This window comes from Panthera leo, chromosome D2 (genome assembly GCF_018350215.1).
Source record: "Panthera leo isolate Ple1 chromosome D2, P.leo_Ple1_pat1.1, whole genome shotgun sequence".
Taxonomy (NCBI): Eukaryota; Metazoa; Chordata; class Mammalia; order Carnivora; family Felidae; genus Panthera; species Panthera leo.
Genome location: NC_056689.1, coordinates 84,407,975 through 84,426,356, shown reverse-complemented (window position 1 = coordinate 84,426,356; position 18,382 = coordinate 84,407,975). Strand labels below are relative to the sequence as shown.

Here is an 18,382-nt window from a genome sequence, read left to right as displayed (position 1 = left end):
CTATAAAAAAAAAAGATTGAATGTCATCCATTTCATTTGTTGAAGACACAATCTTAGATGTTAATTATGATGTGCCTACATTTGTATTTCAATGGTTTCTTGTATATATATTTAATTTAAATTAATACTAAATGGTTTTATGGAATTTAGTTCGATTAAAAAAAAGAATAATGTGCTGCTGTTCCTGGTGCTGCTACCCACAAGGGACACCAAGTTCCAGATGCCTGAGGGAGCCTTTCCTCATGCCCCATGCTCTGGGACCACCGTAATGTTACACACAGGATCACCTCCAGTGTACAGATAGCCATGATGGTTTGCAGAGCAGAATTTCCTTGCCCAGAGTAGCACCTTTTTTCTCTAGGCCATTTAAAGCTGGTCACTATGAACATTGCATGAGTAGTTCACTGCTATAAACTGACAAACTCCAAAATTTCAGCAGCTGAAAACAGTTTACCACTCACTCATGTAACATACCAATGAAGGTTTGCTTGGTGGGGTAACTTTCTCCATGCAGTGACCTGGGGGCCCGGGCTCCTTCCAGCGTGTGGCTCTGCTGTCCCCTGAGCCTTGGAGACCTTGGATTCCAACCAGGGGAAGGTCAAAGAGACGGAAGAAGGCATACGTCATCTGAAAAGCTCAACTCAGGGGACACCCATATCACCTCTACTCCCACTCCATGGAGAAACGCAGCCACCCCAGGATGCAAGTGAAGAGTCTCTCCTGCAAAGACAACTAAAGATCCCCCATAGCGGCTGCTGCAGCCAGAACTGAATTACAGAATTGTATTGAAAGAAGCCTCAAGGCTCGTCAAGGGCCAAGGCCTCCTAGTTGCTGTGGTGGAATCCTATTAGAGCGCAGCCTCCTTTCCTTTGGGTCCACGCCTCACCATGCAGTTTTGGGATGCACGCTGACCTGTCAAAGACCCCGTCCTCCTGGGACCACCACACTTGGTTCGTGCTGGTCATGTGAGCCAACCCAGACCAATCTGAGATCTCCCTGGGATTTTTAAGGTAGGCAGAAGTTGCTACAATCGAAGGCCTATGAGTTGGAGGCTGTCAGCACTGTGCTAGGTGCTGGGGGGTAGGGGACAATCAACACAAGACACACAGGGCTTGTCTGGAGCTGCTTTCCATCCAGCACGAGGGACAGGGTGGGGAGGGTGAGCGCGGAGAGCTCTTTCCTCTTCACCTTTGCAACCTGTTCATCATCCATAGCATCCTGATGGAGTTGATGTGTGTGTCCTCCCCACTGTAAGACTCAGAGGCTGGGTGGCCTTTTCCCCAGGTACTGGCAACGCCCATCTGGCCTCCAGACCTCCAGAACAGGTCTGCTGCAGCCTGTGTGCAACCTGGAGCCAGGGAGCCCCCAGAAAACAAGCGGACACATCCCAGTTCTGCTGAGACAGTCCACAGCTCCCACCTGGATCATGGTCAGGAGAGGGGCCCCTTATGGTCAGAGGTGTTTCTCATGTCACGGTAACCTCAGTGTGAGCGATGGCCATCAGTCATCCCTGAATGACCCCAGCCTGAAGACACCGTGTGGTCCACATTTGCTGGTCCTTTCTCCCAGGGTGCCTGATTCTCCCTTGGTGAAGTCACCCTCCTCTGTGCTCAGCCCTGTGGTTTGGAAGTATTAGTGACATTCCCCAGGCCCATATCGCTTCTCAGATGTGTTTACACCCCAGGCTAGGCCAATGGACGCAAGAGTTTCCGGGAGAGGGAAAAACATTCTCTCTGTTAGGTGAAAGCTGTCGGAGGAGACATGCGCTCCGGTGCCGTGGCAGCCATTTTGGTACCGTAAGGACGAGTGTGGAACTGCTGGGCCACCCAGTGGAGGCTGAGGGTGAGACAGAAACCCCAAAGGATGTGGACAGGCCCTGGTGGGGTGTTTTGACCCCGGCTTTCCCAAAGCCACTATTCCGTTATGCAAGCCAACAAACATTCTGTTCTCTGCCTAAGTCAGTTTGAGTTGCTTTGCTGCTGCTTACAACGAAGAGTCCTGAATGGTACATCCTGGGTACTTGAGGCGAGTGGGGAGCAAAGTCAGGGAAGGGAAAGGTTGCAGACCGGAAAGCAAACCAAACCAATCCGTGAAAACAATCAAATATCCCCCCCACCAGGCAGCCCAGGGCACGGCCCCCCGACCAGTGGCAAACACCCTCCTGTTCCAGGCAGCAGGAACAATGTCCTCGTGGATTCGACGCTAAGTCTTTCACCATAACATCTCGCTTACTCCCTACCACAAGCCCATGAGGTGGGTACCATTATCACCTCAGCTTTACAGATGAGGAAACTGAGGCCCAGAGAGGGTAAGTAAGGTTCCCAAGGTCACGGGCTAGTAAAAGAAACTCTGGTTTGAAGGTCGGGTCTGCCCCAGGGTGAGGGCCTGCCCCCTTGGGGTGTGGTCGGGGTGGAGGGTGGCTCAGCCGGGAGCCCTGGCCCTTGGACTTTCTTCAGGAAGAGGCTGGTTCTCAGTGGCCAGTGACCCAGGGGCCACCTCTCCGTGGGCAAAGTGGGTGGGGCTTACACAGAGTTAGGCAAATTCAAGTTAAGGGCACAACCCTTTATACCACCCGGTCTGCCCAAGACTCTGACACCAACTGCAGATTCAGGGAGTTCCCCCAACCAGCCTCAGGTCTGATTTGCTAGAAGACTCACTGAAATCAGGAAGGGTGTCCTGTCACACTCACGATTCTTACAGGCGAAGCATCAAGGTGGAACCCGCCAAAGGGGGGAGATGCATACCGTGGAACCTGGGAGGCATCCAAACACGGAGCTTCGGTCTTCTTCTCCCCATGGGGTCCTGGACAGTGTTACCCCTCTGGTCACAACATGTGACAACAAGCACCAAATATTGCCATCGGGGAAGCCCATCAGGCCTCAGTGTCCACCCAGAGCCCTTCTGGAGGCTTCACTACATAGGCACACCCCATTGGTTGACTGGCCCGTGTGCTTGAACTCGAGCACCATCTCCCCTCCCCCACCCTCTAATCACATGGCTGCTTTTTCCGGCCCAGCCAGCCCCTACCTGGGCATCCCATTAGCATGTGGTCCTGGGGGGCTCAAGAATAACAGACACTCCCGTCACTTTGTCCTTTCATCAAGACAAAGTCCAGACCTCTTTTTGGAACCCAAATTCTTTGCTCTGCAGGCTCACTCTGGTGCCCATCCTTGCAGGGCCTCCTGCCTTGGCCGGAACCCGCTTGCTGGTTCTCTCTCTCGGGGCATATCTAGGAGCCTGGAGGGGGCCTCTCCAGCCAAAGTGCAGGAATGAAGTCCAAGGTGAATCACAGGTAGCAACGGGAGGTAGGAGGCCAAGCAGGACAGAGCCATGGGCTGCCGCCTCTGGAGAGCAAACCACATTTGGGGGCTTGGCTCCTCTGAAGGCTTTCTGAAGGGTGTGGGGTGGGGGATACGGGAACCCAGGACCCAGGATAATGTGCCTGTCCTCAGGGCTCCAACACCAAAGGACTCTGGGGTCCACACAGGCTTTTCTGCGAGTTCCTGTTCCACTTCTTCCCCCTCCCATATCTACACCTTTTGTCATGGGATGTTAGCTTGGCCACAGCCTATTTTGGGTCCATGGGACACAAGCAGAGTCTCGAATGTGCTTGTCCAGTTGAGCTTGTCCCCCTGAGGTCCTGCCACCGTCACGAGAAGCACGTGCCCGGGGGTGGCTGGTCCCAGCGAATGAGACGCAAACGGAACCGGTGGCCTGAAGCCACACCCGGCCGTGTGCAACCCGTGGGGCCCAGATCAGCCCAGATGCCCCAGCCCACCGGCAGGTGTGCATGTGAGGAAGCGTGGTTGCTGTTCGAGTGACTGCACTGGGGAAGGTTTGCTCGTGGCGTTGCCATGGCAAGACTGACCGATGCACAGTGTGAGTGAGGAACGTCAGCCTCCAGGCTTCAAAGGTGGGTGCGTTCATTGTCTGTTGTTGTTATAATCTATTGCTATGAATTTAGTGGCTTAAAACAACATCTGTTGACTATCTCACAGTTCTGTAGGTCAGATGCCTGGGTGGGCTTGACAGAGTTCTTGCTGGAAGACCTGACATTGCTTTCTTTGAGTCCTGGGTGCATGGCTTGTTCTAGCTCTTTCTTCGGAGTGGGCACGGGCAAAGAAGGCTAGGATACCACTTGCCTCGGCCACGCGAATCTTTGCATGGTCACTGGACATTGGAGATCCTGGTCATTCCCCAGGGGTGAGCATCTGAACTTCTTTACCAAGTAGATTTTGCAATGGACTCCACATTGTAAAGGGAAATGAAGCTTTGTCACAGGCTGCGAGGGCCGGAAGTGCCAGGGAGGTCATGTCTCCCCAGGCAGCCCTTTAGCCAGTGACTGCTGGCCACAGGAATCTGAAAGCCCAGCTCCCTGCCCGTGGGCCAGGAGGGCTGTGAGGGTAACGTACACGGGGAGCATCTTGGGGGACCAGGCCGCAGCTCACCTTATCAGCTATCTATGCAGCAGCAATGCCGCGTAAGAAACCACCCCAAGCCACAGGTGACTCTGGGTGGGTTGGGCTCTCACACATCTGCCACCTGCCGTGGTTTGGCTGGAAGGCTCTGCCAATCTTGGCGGGCTCTCTCCCACTTTGTGGGTCAGCTGGCTGCCAGCTGGTCCAGGAGGGCCTTGGCGGGGCCACTGGCCTCCGAGCCATGTGCTCATTCCACACCAGTCACTGGTTGGGTCTGTTCCCACAGTGAAGACAGACGCACAGAAAGTAGAAGCGGGGACGTCCCACACGGCGGCTGACATCCAGAGGCCAAGGCAACAGTTATGCGCCCAGGTCGACATCAGAAGGCCCGCGGGGAGATTGGCTCCACCTTGTGACGGGAAGGTCTGCAGGGTCCCAAGGCCAGGCCGTCCTCTGTGGGACCCTTGCTCAGCCTCCACACCCTCCCTGACTCCCTAGTCCCTTCCTGGCTCTCCTGGGCCATAGACATACCTCCACAAGCCACCTGCATGCAAAGTCCCCGTCTCAGGCGACGGTTTAATGTACTGACTGCTATATTTATATCTAAGTGTTCTTCTGAATCAAGATGTAATTCACATGTCATAGGTTTAAGAGTTGACTTTCAAGGCTTTAGATAAACAGAAGGGGGCACCTGGGTGGCTCAGTCGGCTGTGCACCTGGCTCCTGATTTCAGCTCAGGTCATGATTTCACCATTTGTGAGTTTGAGCACCACGTCCGGCTCTGAGCTGACTGCACGGAGCCTGTTTGGGATTCTCTCTCTCCCTCTCTCTTTCTGCCCCCCCTTCTCTCTCTCTCTCTCTCTCAAAAAATAAACTTAAAAAAATTTAGATAAATAGCAGAATGAAAAATGAAAATATAGAGGCCTGTACTTAAAAAATAAGCAGTTGGGGGGGGGGGGGGCTGGGTGGCTCAGCCAGTTAAGTGTCTGACTCTTGGTTTCGGCTCAGGTCATGATCTCATGGTTCGTGAGTTTGAGCCCTGCATCAGGCTCTGTGCTGACAGCGGGATTGCTTGAGATTCTCTCTCTCTCTCAAAATAAATAAATAAACATTAAAAAAATAAGCAGTTGGATGTACATATGTTAAGGTGAAAACAGTCCTCAGTAATTACAGGATTTTCCCCCACCAACATATGCGTCTCAGTCTTTCTCTCTCAGATGTTATGTTTCGTGGGCCTAGAACGCAGTCAGGACTTCCAACCCTAGGACTTCCCTTCATGAATGATCGTAAGACGGAACCGGCATCGTACGCCCTTGAACGCCAGCAGTGGGGGCAGGGAGGGCCAGCGAGGCCCCTGAGTGCCTCCCTTCACACGCTGAATAGTTTTCATAGCTGCTCGCACCTAGTCTCGGGAAAGCAGTCTGCCCTGAGAGCCTCACACCGACCTCCATGAACTGGAGGAGTGTGGGTCTCGTGCTGAAGCCAGCATCCCAGGGCCAAGGGAAAAGGCCATCGCCCCCGGTCTGGCTTGTTGTTACCATGTGGGCAGCTGCTCCCCGCTGCCCGGGCCAGCGGGTCTCACCTTCCACACCGACTCCCGCAAGTGCCCTTTTCCTGGCCGCCTTAGGTGGACAGTGGGTGGTTTTCTTAGTTCACTCTCAGCCAGGTTACTCCATTGGGAGGCAAGAGCACAAGTGTCACAAAGCAGGTCACAGCCTATTTGACCAAGTCAGCTGCCATTTTAATGAAAATATATTTTTTTTTCCTTGCAGGCAGGAAGAGATGCGGAGGGACCACAAAGTTCTGGGCAGAACAGCCAATTTTGTCTTCCTGTTCTATTGACGTGTGTGTGTGTGTGTGTGTGTGTGTGTGTGTGTGTGTGTGTGTGTTTGAAACCTTTCCATAATGCAAGGCCTCTAAAGTTGAATCCTATCTGTATTAATTCAACGATTATTTGCTGATCTCACATGCTGTGTCCAGCTCCATGGCAAGAATTCATCAGCCAGGTGAAGAGAACAGGTAGGTCCCAACTTCAGGAGTTTCCCACAGGGGAAACCCATGTATGGACGTGTGTCCTACCAGACTGATGGGTCAGCAAATAAAACGAGCAGTTCCTGAAACCATTTGGGCTCTGAAAATGCCCAGGATTAAGTTCTGACTTCTGGGTTGGGCGGCCGTTTCTGTGACGGGTCCCTCCATGGACTCGTGCTAACTTGGCAATGACAAAGCCCCGCCTTGTCTCACACTTAAAATCTTGGCTGGTTACTAGGGGCCCTCAGGCACGTTGCTTGTTATGGACAAAGCAATAAACATTGATGTTTGTGAGTTTGTTTCTGGGTGCAGTGGTCAGTGACAGAGCATACACATGTGGACAATGTCAGATGAGGTGGACACTGACATGTGTTAGATCTGTTAGAGCTACCGGAGCCTTCCGGATTCAAACGTCACAGAGCTGTGCCTTCTCACGGGCTAAGCCTCAAGCATCACGGACCTGGGCCTTGCTCACTGCCAAGCACAGCCTGACTCAGCCTAAATTAATATTTGTGGGGGAAAGGAGGGTAGTGAAGGGGGCAGTAATCAGGTAAGGGAGGCCCAGAAAAACTCAGTGATTCGTTCAAGTAAGTTAAGGGTAATTCTATAATGTTATTTGTATATGAAGATGAGGTCACGGTCTCCTGTCAACAGCCAAACTCTTCCGCATAAAAGTGATGGGTTTCCTCAAACCGTCCCATCTGATTGTGTCATTTCCTTCATGACCTACGTGACCATTGCTATTCCTCTCCTGGGCCTCTGAGATCAGGAACAATTACCTACATGGATAAATGTTCTCCATTCATTTCTCGTTCCTATTAAAAAAAAAATCCTTCAGGACCTACAAAGAGTAAGGTGGAGGCTCCATTCTCCAGGAACATTTGCAGGAAGGAGGCACAGGATGGCACCTTTGGAGGGCGGGTGGGGGTTAGGGGTAGGTAAGATTGCAGGGAAGGGTTGGAGAAGGGTCACCGCCCCATTATTAGAGGGACCCTATACATCCCTTGGCCTCCTTCTTGTCACTCCACAGGCCATCCGGCCAAACTTAGCAAAGCCCATTTCAGGGCTCCATTGTGCAAAGTGACTTTAAGACATCGAACGTCCCCATCGTTTGCCTCTGAAGCCACACGTGGCCAAACCAGGTGATGACCTGGGCTCCGGAGCCCAGCACCAGGGTTAGAGTCCCAGCTTCCTGGCAGTGTGACGGGGACATGTCTTGTAGCTTTCCCGAGCTCGTGCCTGTCTTGGGTGCCAAGCACATAACATTTCAATACACGTGAGCTGCTATTAAAAACATGGGTAATTTTATATCTTAAAATATTGCATATTGCTTAAATGGTTTCATGCTGGCTCACATTAAAAATGATTCCCAAGTGAAGATGACAAAGGGGAAATATTCGTTATTTAGTTCTTTTCTTACATTAAGCTATCATAATAAAGTACATTTCTGGGTTGCATTCTCTGGAGTGCTTTTTACTAAATAAATGGCCAAAAATAACTTTTCCCTTCCAGTAAGATTTCATGATTCAGCACATTCAACTTTCACTACAAAAAAGATTGAAGTAAAGAGTGCAAAACAAATCTAGGAGCAAGAAACAGGCGAGGAGAAGCCAACGTGGTTGACGGCGAGGGTCAAATTCTGACACACTGGTGTTTCTGTTTTTGCAGATAAACCTCGGCTACAGGAAGTTGTATTTATTCAGGTGTCTACACTGCACTTGGGTCTGAGAAAGCAGGTAGAGAAGAATTAGCAGGGGATAGTACTAGGTTCGCGGCAAAGGGGTATATTAGAAAAAGAAGCAGTCACTGGGTTGGGAACATGGCCTGCAACCAGCCACCTTGGTTAGAAGTCCCCTTCTTCCAACCCCAGAGCCGGCCAGCGGTCAGGGATGAGGACACGCCCGCCCGACCCCTTTCGTTGCCGTCAGCAGCGGCTCCAGATGTTAATGGCAAAGGTCCGACATCAGGTCATTTCCTGGGTGACACCAAAGGCAGGGAGTGGGGCGGTCAAGGCTGCTTGGCCTCCTTCTCTCCCGGGCAGCGGGAGCACGTCAGCTGACGTTGCCTGGAACGCAGGGCTCAGATTGGAGGGCCAGGCGTTCTCTCTCACGGTGGCTTTACCGGGACAGTCCTGGCCCTTCTCGCTCTCTGTGTGGGAGAGCTCTTGCCTGCCCCCGTTTTATTGTACCCGCCAGGCAGTAGAGTGCTTCCCACCAGGTTATCAGCATCCAGACTCCACGGAAACTGTCCCCTCACTCAGCATTACCAAAAAGGCCCGGGGGGACCCGCGCCACCCTCTGCTCGGGAAAGTGCACGAGTCTACACCGACGGCTTCGGGCCAGCCCAGGGCCTGGGACACGCTTCGGACAGGTGTCTAAGTCGGGGCGCCTCTTCCCCGAGCTTGGCGCGCTCTCTTCGGTCAGGGGTCGCCAAAGCCTTTGGGCCCTGGAGGAAGGAGCGGGGCTCCGGCGCTTGCGGAAGGCCTCCCCGTGGGGGCTCCGCGCCCGGCCCCGGGGACGCTCCGGAGGTCCCTCCGCACGGGCGGCGGGCGGCGGGGCACGGCGGCGGGGGCGGGCCGCGGGGCCGCCTGCGGGCACCTCCTAGCGCCACCGCCCGGCCCCCGCCCGCCGCGCCGCCGCCTCCCGCGGTGGAAGGCAGCGCGGCGCGTGCGCACTGGCGCGCTCGCGGCCCGGCCCGTGGGCTCTCCCGGGAGGGTGGGAGGTGGGAACGTGGGAAGGCGCCGGGCCGCACACCCTCCCGGCCGGCCGCTGGCGCCGCCGCCACCTCGCGGCCAGGGCGCCCCGCGACGCCCGTCGAATGAGCGGCGCAGGTAGGCGCGCGGGGTCCGCTCGCGGCCCCGTCGGGGGCTCCCCGCCCCGGCCTGCGGCCCCCAGAGGCCGCCGGCCACGAAAGTTGAACTTGGCGCGCCGCGGGCCGGGCGCTGGGCGCAGGGGGGCCGGGCTGCGCCGGGCGCGCCGCCCGCCGCGGGGGTGCGTTCCCCTGGCCTGCGGGGGGCGCGGGCGGGGCTGCGGCGGAGGCGCGCGGCGGCGTTGGGGACGCGGGAGCCCGGGACCTCGGGCGGCGCTGCGGGCCTGGCCTCGCAGTGAACTTTTGCGCCGCGCCCTGGCAGCGTTCTGGCGGCGGGCGAGCGCTGCCTGGGCGGCCGCTCGGGCTCCGGGGGGTCGGGGGTGGGGGGGCGGTCCGCCTGCGCCCCTCCTGGCCGGACCGCGGGGAGGTGAGCGCGGGCCGAGGGCCCTGGGCGCGGGGGAGGCGCGCACGGGCGCGGGCGGAGACTGGGGGTGCCGGGGATTTAGTGGAACGACCCGGGGTAAGTGAGACCCTTGGAGGGAGGGAGGGAAAGGTCGAAACGCCGAGGTGCCTGGAAGAGAACGCAGGAAGCAATTAAAACTCCTCCTTTCGGATTAACAACCAAAAATTGATCGATGTGTCAGGAATACCGCTGATTTATGAAAGGTGCTCATTTCTCTGGTATGGAGAATTTTATGTTCTCCAGGTGAAACCGAGTTCACCCAGCTCCAGCGTAGATTGATGTTTTAATAAAAATAAATAAAGGGGGGGAAGCTCGCCTGGTCTTTGGGGACATCGAGTCTCAAATCGCAGAGTTAGACTAACAAATCAAATTGCATTATCTCTGCATTTCGTATCTCTGAATCGTGCCCAAACATCCGAGGCAGGAGGGCGCCTTCCTTTCGAAAGTTTTGCCACGGCGCTTAAAAGTTCGCCTAACTAGCGGCCCGTGTTTCCTAAGCAGATCGGCACGGGGAGCGTCGCGTAATTGCGGTAAGTGGCAGGCCTGGCGGAGCCGGCGCGGGGCGAGCGCGGGCGGCGGGAGGAGGAGCGGGCTCCGGGAGGCGAGCCGGAGCCGCGGCGGCGCCCGTAGATGGCGCCCTGGCCCCACGCTAGGCTCGGGAGCCGCGCGGCGCCGGGCGCGCGCGGGCGGGGGCGCGGGCGGGGGCGCGGGGCGGGCGCGGAGCGCGGGGCGCCGCACTTGCAGTTCACTTGGACCGGGGCGGCGCGGCGCGGCCCGGCGGGAAGAAAGAAATAATAATAATAAATCAAGCGTTTTGTTGGCATTTTAAATTTACGGCCTGGGCAGCATTTTGGGGCGGACGGGAGTCCGTGGGTCCCGGACGTTCGTGCGAGCGGAGGGGCTCCCCTCGAGAGACCCCAACCTGGCTGCGGCAGGCCTGGTGGCCACCGCGCAGCCCCCGTCCTCGCTCTCCGGCCGCGCGGCCCAGGCGCGGCACTGGCGCGCAGACACGCGTGGGTGCGGGCGAGGGTCGGCGGTGCGGCGGCGAGGACGCCAGGTTCAAAGCTGCCCATAGATCACCCCCGGGGGCGGCCGGGGCGGCCCAGAGGCTGCCCCCGCCCCGCGCGGCGTGCACCGCCCGAGCCCGCGCCAGCCCTGCCGCCTCGGCTGCCGGCGCGCTCCGCTTTGCAATGTAAATTTCAGCGGGACAAATTGCTTATTAATAGTCTAGAAGAGAAGCGGGTTTCTTTCTTTCTTCTTTTCTTTATCTGTTTTTATTTCTGCATGGCCCCTAGCTATGCCCTGGGCAGCCTCGCCGCCCAGCAGTTTTCTCTTCATTTCAATATCCTAAAGAAAATGCAAATTTCCACAGTGTGGCCTTTTTACAAAGTTAAATTAGCAACAGCTTTAAGTGACTCCATTAGTATGGAAAACATACACATGTTTAATGTGGGAATAGCTTCCTTTTCACAGGGCTCATTCTGGGCTGTAAATTTAGCAGACCCTCGGACTGGTAAAGAATCACAGCGCGGCCAAATGTGTCACCAAAGGCGCACCCCCTGCACGGCCTGCGCCCGGCTCACCGGGAGGGGCCATCCCTCTGCCGCGCGCCGCCGGGTACCGTGCGCCAGCTCGGATCCCTTAGAAGTCGCGCGGACGTGGGCTAAAGGGTTTGTGCAGGCGCGAAGGGAAGGAGGACTTGACACATTTCTGTCCAAGGGCAGTGTGCTCTCCCTTCCTCTTCGCAGCCTCTTCGTCGCAGTCCCTACAGCCGAGGTAATTCCCCGGGCGGGCTGACCAGGCCCGGCAGCTGTCCCCCACCAACCAACGCATTTTTGCGCACAGGAACGGATGCGTCCACACCCGGTTAAGGTGCAGCCGAGGGGTGGGCGAGTGTCGCTGCTGAGGAGGACGTCAGTCCCCGTGCCCGGCCGTCCACCCCACCCCCACCCCTTGGCTCTCTAGCCCCCCAACTCCTTTGCCCGTTTTGGCAAACCCGTTTCAAACCAGAATTTCACTGGCAAACTTTTTGCGCTCCGTTAGCTTTCAGATGAGGGCATTCAATTCTGTCCTGGGGTCTGGTTACCCCTTCCTTTACGTTTAAGCCGGTGGCGGGGCCCTCCACCCCCTCCCAGGAAAGAGTTAAGATTTATGGTGTGCTGGAGAGGTCTTGTTAGCATGTAATCTGCATTTTTTAACTACTGCGTAATAAAAAGTGCGAAGTTTTGAGACACCTTTCTTGATTATACCTTTGGCGATACTTTAGGTTTTACATTTAATTTGCATTTTGTTCTTAGTGAATATTGAAGTCTTGAGTGGAGGATTGAATTTTATTAGGACATCTGGACTGACAATATCAAATCAGACACCAGTGTCCCAAAGCATGCTAAAATTTCAGAGTTAATTAGAACGCAGTGTGTTTAATTAAAGCCAATTATAATATTTGAAATTATCTGATCGATCCGTGTTTCTACAGTTTGGGTCTGTTTAGGTGTTGATTGGCGCACTCTGTGCGCCGTTCGATCTAGAAACTACTCAGGGGAAAGTTTGCTTTGTAAACTGGCGGGGGCGGGTGGGCGCGGAATCCGCGTCCGGGGCGCTGGCTCTGGCGCATCCTGCCCGACTGCCTTAGGGCGCCGCTGAACGCAGCTCCGGAAACAACAGCTCGTTGTTAAACCGCTGCGCCTTTTCGGGTCCCAGGGACCGCGCCACACGCCAACCGTCTTTCCCAGCTCAGGTGCTTCTCCCAAGCTTTTCGCAGAGAGGCAACCTTTAAGGTTGCTAGGTGCGTTGGGAGAAGCCCAGCTCGCAGAATGCGAGTGTCTGATTTGGGATTCTCGCTCTGGCTGAAGAGCCCCCAGGGCAGATTCAGAATGGTGGGGCCAGCCAAAGTGACAGAAGGAACCAGAGAAAAGTTAGGACAAGGAGACAATAATTAACTGTTTCCTTTCTAATTTCGCATGCTGCGGGAATCGAGTTGCGCCCTGGCGTTTTATGCCCACCTTGGAGAGCCCTGGGATTTCCAGGGAGAGGGTCGAGCGAATTCCGCGGCGCGTCCGCTGTCTCTCGCGGGACTGGGCACTTGGGGCGCACGTTTCTCGCCAGCGACGGCGTGGGCGCGGCGCTCACTGCCCTGGCCTTGTTGCCGGCGCCGGGCTTGGCCTGGATTTTGCAGACACACGTGGGCGGCAGTTAGGACCAGGCTTTGGGTGGACATTTCTGTGCGCTCTTGGGGTCCCGGGGTCAGCGAGGCCTGGGTGCGCGGGACGTGCAGCGCAGCTGTGAGGCTGGGCAGGGAGCCTCGGCAGCCACCTGCCCTGGGGTAGGTGGAAGCCTCGGCGGCGTGGCTCTCGGCTGTGCAGCGACACTGCTCTCCCCACCCCAGGAGGCGCTGTTTGTCAAACTTGGCCGCTTAGACAAGAGGCGCCTGCATATTCCAGCTTGGAGAATTGAGCCTCTTAGGGTACTCGGGGGGGGGGGGGGGGGGGTGGGGGGGTGGGTCGGGCTTTGCTAACCTTAACCTTACAGGATGAGGCGTTGGGAGGGGTGATGATGCAGAGAACTGGGGGCTGAGACCCTGCAGTGTTCACTTTTTACCTGTGGATCCGGTCAGGCCTCCCTGCTTTGTAGCAGAGGGCAGAGGAGCCCGTTGGTGCGCCCCGTGCGTCCTGGGCGAGGTGCCCAGTTACTTGCCTGGGAGGGCAGGCGGGACGCCCGCCTGGCTTGGGTTCAGTTCGCCACCTGACTCCTGAGAGCCCCGTCGCTTCCATCTCTGCCCCGAGGTGGCGAAGGCGCTCTCTCTGGCCTGGAAAACCCACCCGTACCTGGTCCGGCCCCATTTATACGCAGTTTAATAGGTTCGGGTGACCGGACACCAGAGCCCTTGCCTCCCCGGCCTCCCGCAGCCCATCGGTGAGCTGGACCCAGCGGCACAAAGCCAAACCCTGGAGGCACTCAGGGGCCTCGACACACTGACCCCAGGTGGGCAGGGTTTGCGGGCGCCTGGCTGTTCCACCCTACCTCGCAGTTCACGGGACTTTCTAGGTGTGCCTTCCCAGGATTTCCCTATTCTCGGCCCTTCCGGCCCCTGTGTGGCCTCCTTCCCGCCGGGGCCCAAGGTCTGCCAGGCTCTCTAATTTCTGGTTCTTTCCCTGGCCCCCGCCTGTGCGCAGCGCCGGGTCCTGAGTCCCGGGCCGGAGTGGGGCCGGCGGCCAGGTAGCCAGCGCAGGCTGAGCGTGACCCCCCAGGCGCGGAGGACGTGGGGGCGGGCCGTGCCTGCAACTCCGCACTGGCGGCGGACCGCGAACCGCGGGGCCTTTGGCGCATTGGCTTCTCACCCTTTCTCGAGGGCTGAGTGGCAGGCCTCTCAGCCTGGGCCTGAGGCCACGAGCCCTTCGAGGGCGCCACGCCTGGACGCGCCCGCGCGCCCCCGATCCCTCAGGGGGCTCGGTTTCCAGGAACACCCCCTGCCCGGGCTTCTCAACGCCGGAAATGCAGTTTACTGCTCTTTGGAAGGCTGGTAGGGAGGGTCGGCTGGCTCCCCGGACCGGGCCGCGAGCGAGACAGGGCATTCACAAAGTAGCCTGAACGTTGGGCGGGAGCGGGCGCCGTGGCTAGCCTTACTCCCTGGGACCCCGACTTGGCCCAAGTTTCTGGATGACTCTTGAGGCTGGCACCAGCCCGCCTCTCGCTCTCCTGGCCTTGCACCACGCAGCAGTGGAGGCCCTGGGACTGGGGAGGTACAAGGGGGACGCTCACGCCTGGTGCGCGGGGAACGGCCCCTCGCCCTCCCCGAGTGGGTAATGGGCGCACGCGGAGGGGCTTGGAGGCGCGCGGCGGCCGGGCCACTGGGCACTGCAAGGCCAGCAGGGTGGCCGGGCTGGGCCTGGGTGCGGACGCCGCCGGGTCGTACCGCCCGGCTCGGCCTCTGGTGGTGCCGCGGGTCAGCGGCCAAGCGCCGCCTCTGCCCTGCGCTCTGCACGCCGCTTCCCCAACAGGGCTCCAGGGGCGGCGGGCGCTGTCTCTTTAAGGTCACTGCCTGCTCCGGCACGACGTGGGGAGGACAGCTGGGCACTGGCCATCTGACTGACTCCGGCGTGACATCTGGGAGCCCACTGGTGTGTGGCACGCGAAGCGCTTGATGCCGCTATTTAAATGCAAATGTGAGGGGGCTCATTGAAGCCTCTCCCCGTAAATCCGCACAAAAGGAATACTTCCCACCCTCCGAGGAGGAGGAGGCGGCGGCGGAGAGGCGGCGGCGGCGCAAGGGCCACCCGTGCAAATCGCGTTGAGCGCGGGGCCCTGAGCGGTCGGCGTCGCCGTCTCGGCCCGCGGGGTTCCCAACGAAGGTCAGGCCCCGCCCGGCCCGGCCCCTGGGCGCCCGTCTGGCCCCCGGGAGCTCCCTGTGAGCGGAGGCTGGAGCAGCGGCCCGGCCTGCGCAACTTCCAAAGTGTCAGCCTGTCTCTCCGCTCCCCCCCCCCCCACTCGCCCCGCTCCCCACCCCCGCTTTCCCTGCCTGGGTGCTGGGCGCCCCTAGTTCCCCAGGAAGCGAGAGAGACGGGAGCGGGACTCCAGGGGGAGGAGGCTGGCGCGGGGACCTCTCCCAGCATCTCCCAGGGCGCCCAGGACTTGACCTGCAGTCCCGTCCTCCTCCCCAGCCCTGTGCTTCGGCCCTCGCTCCTCTCCGCTGCTTCTTCCCCTCCATTAACGCAAAACTCTGGGGTGGGGTGAGGTGGGGGCCGAGGGGCTGCCCTGCCAGGCTGCTCCCCAGCAGGCCCGTGTGGAGACCCGGCCGGGTCGGGCGGCCCTTGTGCCCGCAGCTCGGAGCCAGCAGTTGAGTGACAAAAAAGATAAAGTTGGTGAATGATAAAGACCGTATTTTCCACGCTTTGGGTGCGGGACCAGATGATCTAGAAAATGAGCTGAAATGGATTCAGCCTCCGAGCCTGTTGTGAGAGCAGCTGATTCCCCCATTTCGGGCCAGATGGCTGCTGAACACAGATTTGCATTCATTTTCCCTTAATATCGTCCAAAATACTGGGGCAGCTGCATTTGCTGTCAAAAAGGTTTAAAACCCCTTTTCTTTCTGGGGCAGGATCGTTACCTTATGTGATGGGCTTATAGAACTCCTTTCCCCTCTTTAGTCAACAGTATCAGATTTAGAAGGATTTGTTTTTAAACCTTCTAATTTGGTAATCAGATTTAAATCGCCTTGGCGCGTGTAATCTGAATTAAAGATACTGTAAATGATTTTAAGCATGATACTTTCGTTAGCGCAAGGAAGGGGGCACCTCCAAGGCGGGCTGGGCATTTTAGGAAGTGTGGTACAAAGGAAGCATTGTTTCCTATTTCCAACTTCATCTTTCCCCGAAAAGGCACTTTGCATATTCTGACAATAACACTCGCCTGCCGCTCGCCCTGCGTGAGCCCCCCGAAGCAGCTAAACACGCAGAGACAAAGCAATTTCTCCACCCCACCCTCCACCTATGGCCAACTTTATTTTGCGTTGTGCCTCCACGAAGAAGGTGTTCCTTTCTCCACTCAGTCTGATGTGGGTGGAAAGCTCTGGGCTTATTAGGAATACAGAAATTTTCTTTTAATTTATCGTGAATAGTTTCCATACACTTTGATTTAAGGTTATTAACATTCTATAGACAGTGGCATCTTTAATATGTGGCGATCGCTTCTAAAGACTAATCTCATTACCCTCAAATAGTCATAAAATATGATTTTATTATACTTACGTATTTAATTAGACGGCCGGCACCGTAATGGATTTTGAGATAGGACTGGCGCAACAGCTTTGATAATTCACTTATCTTTGGCAATAGTCATTAACCCCCAACACCAGCAAAATAGATTGCTTTCCAACACATCTTTTTTTTTTTTTTTCTCACCCCTTCCAAGAAGCGTGGGGGTCCCCAGATAACATAAATCGGACTTCGATTTTTTTCCCGATTAATTAAAATATTAACGTACACACACTGCCAATTCATGGGAAAAGGGAGTGCCACCCCATACCGGGCGGGGAGAGGGGGCCCTGCGACACACTTACACCCTGAGACCTGTTTTGGTTTTGTTTTAATCGAAAGGGCCTGATTTCTCTCGGCTGGGAAGTGCCGGGACAGCTCCTGGTAGCCCCCTGGGTCTCTGCTCCTGGTCGTGCAGACGTCCTTTGGGCGGGCAGTGCGCCTGGGTGCCGAGTCCCCGCGGCAGGAGCTCGGCCGCCGGGCCCACGCGCTGCCCGTGCCCTGTTGCCCTCCCGATTCCTCGAAACCAGGTCGGGAAGCTACGCGCCGCGCGCTCACCCGGGCCCGGCGGCACTGAGGGCAGGACCCGGGCGCCCGCGGCGTCCGCTCGGCTTTTAGAGAGGCTGGCGCCGGGGAGGTCTGGCTACGGCGCAGGGCGCGCAGCCGGACACCCGGCTCCGGGTCGCCGGAGAGGCCGGGCGCGCTTCCTGTCCGTCCGGAGAGCCCCGAGCCTTCTTTGTCACTCGCCGCGGTTAAGCACAGGCCGGGGGACGGGGTCTCCCGTGGCCGCCGGGAAAGACAGAGCATCTGGCAGAGCCCGCCTCCGACGTGGGTCCTCAGCCCGGCACTCGGCGGCCTCCGCCGGGGCAGGAAACACCGGCGCCCGGCGAGGCCCAGACGGGGGCAGACCGGCCCCCCAGCAGCCTGAGGTCTGTTTAGAAACCAGGCTGAGCTGCGCGCCCCGCCTTGGCGAGGGAGCCCTGCCCTCTCCATCCGCCCCCACCTACCTTCCTCCCCCCTTCTCCCCCACCCCCCCTGCCGTCCCCACTCGGAGGCTGGCCCCTGCAGCCCCCTCCCTGCGGCCTGCCCGCCTCTACCCACTTGTCCCTTCGGGCCGCCCCAAGGCGCGCTGAGGCCCCGTGGCGTGTACTGCGTGCATTTGGGCAACTTGGGGCGCCTCGGCACTTCACCCCCTCCTCCCTACAGTGTTTGGACCGTGCGGCCGATTTGGGGAGGAGGTATTGGGGGGCCAAGCAGCGATTGTGCACTGGCTGTTTGTTTCATTTCGAGCTTTATTTGGGCGAGCGGGAACTTCCCGGGCCGCGGGTGGGCGCGAGGAGCCGCGGAGCGCGGCCGGGGGCGGCGGCGGCGGCGCGCGGTGGCGCTCGGTGGCGGCGGGGCTCGCGGGGCTCGCGGGGCTCGGGCCGGCTCGCGGCGCCGTCAGGCAGTCAGTCAGCGAGCGCGGCGGCGGCGGCGGCGGCGGCGGCGGCGGCGGCGGCGAGGGGCGCGGCGAGGGGCGGCCGCTCCCATATATGGCGCAGGCGCCGCCCCCCGACGTCACCCTCTGACAGCGCCGCTCCCGGGGGCTTCGAGTTTTGGCTCCCGGGAAAGGGTCCATTCCTCGGGGAGAGAGGGCTGAGTTTTGTGCGCCTCCGTCCGCTGCGCGCGCCGCTCCAGGCCCCGCCGCGCCCCGCCTGCGCCCGGGACTGCGCCGCGGCACTCACTGCCCCGTTTATTTGTCTTTGGAGCAGGCGGGCCGCGCCAGAAGCGGGCGATCCCGCAGTGTCCTGCAGCCGCGGACGCCGCCTGGCTAGGATGACACCACGTTGAGCGCGCCTGCAAACAACAACAACAACAACCGCCGCCGCGGCCACCGCGTCCTGCTCCTCCGAAGCGCCGCCGCCGCCGGTGTA

The 18,382-nt window shown here is 58.3% G+C and overlaps 1 protein-coding gene across 1 annotated transcript; it reads right to left on the bottom strand.

The window, feature by feature from the left end:
• Nucleotides 1-8,868: 8,868 nt before the first annotated feature.
• LOC122201848 (translation initiation factor IF-2-like) lies at nucleotides 8,869-18,087 on the bottom strand. The gene is made up of 6 exons (XM_042907812.1): nucleotides 17,772-18,087; nucleotides 17,028-17,176; nucleotides 14,344-14,451; nucleotides 12,723-12,882; nucleotides 10,603-10,785; nucleotides 8,869-9,665 (listed from the first exon to the last, which is right to left on the bottom strand). The coding sequence occupies exons 1-6, from the start codon at nucleotides 18,085-18,087 to the stop codon at nucleotides 8,869-8,871; spliced, it is 1,713 nt and encodes a 570-aa protein (XP_042763746.1).
• Nucleotides 18,088-18,382: the final 295 nt, after the last annotated feature.

What these genes read in the sequence shown, in the direction of transcription:
- LOC122201848 (XM_042907812.1), bottom strand. Translation starts at nt 18,087, where the DNA reads ATGGACCCTTTCCCGGGAGCCAAAACTCGAAGCCCCCGGGAGCGGCGC. An exon ending in GGCCCGGGAAGTTCCCGCTC is followed by an intron (nt 17,177 to 17,771) that starts GCCCAAATAAAG and finishes CCGGACGGACAG; the next exon opens with GAAGCGCGCCCGGCCTCTCC. An exon ending in CCAAGTCGGGGTCCCAGGGA is followed by an intron (nt 12,883 to 14,343) that starts GTAAGGCTAGCC and finishes TGCAAAATCCAG; the next exon opens with GCCAAGCCCGGCGCCGGCAA.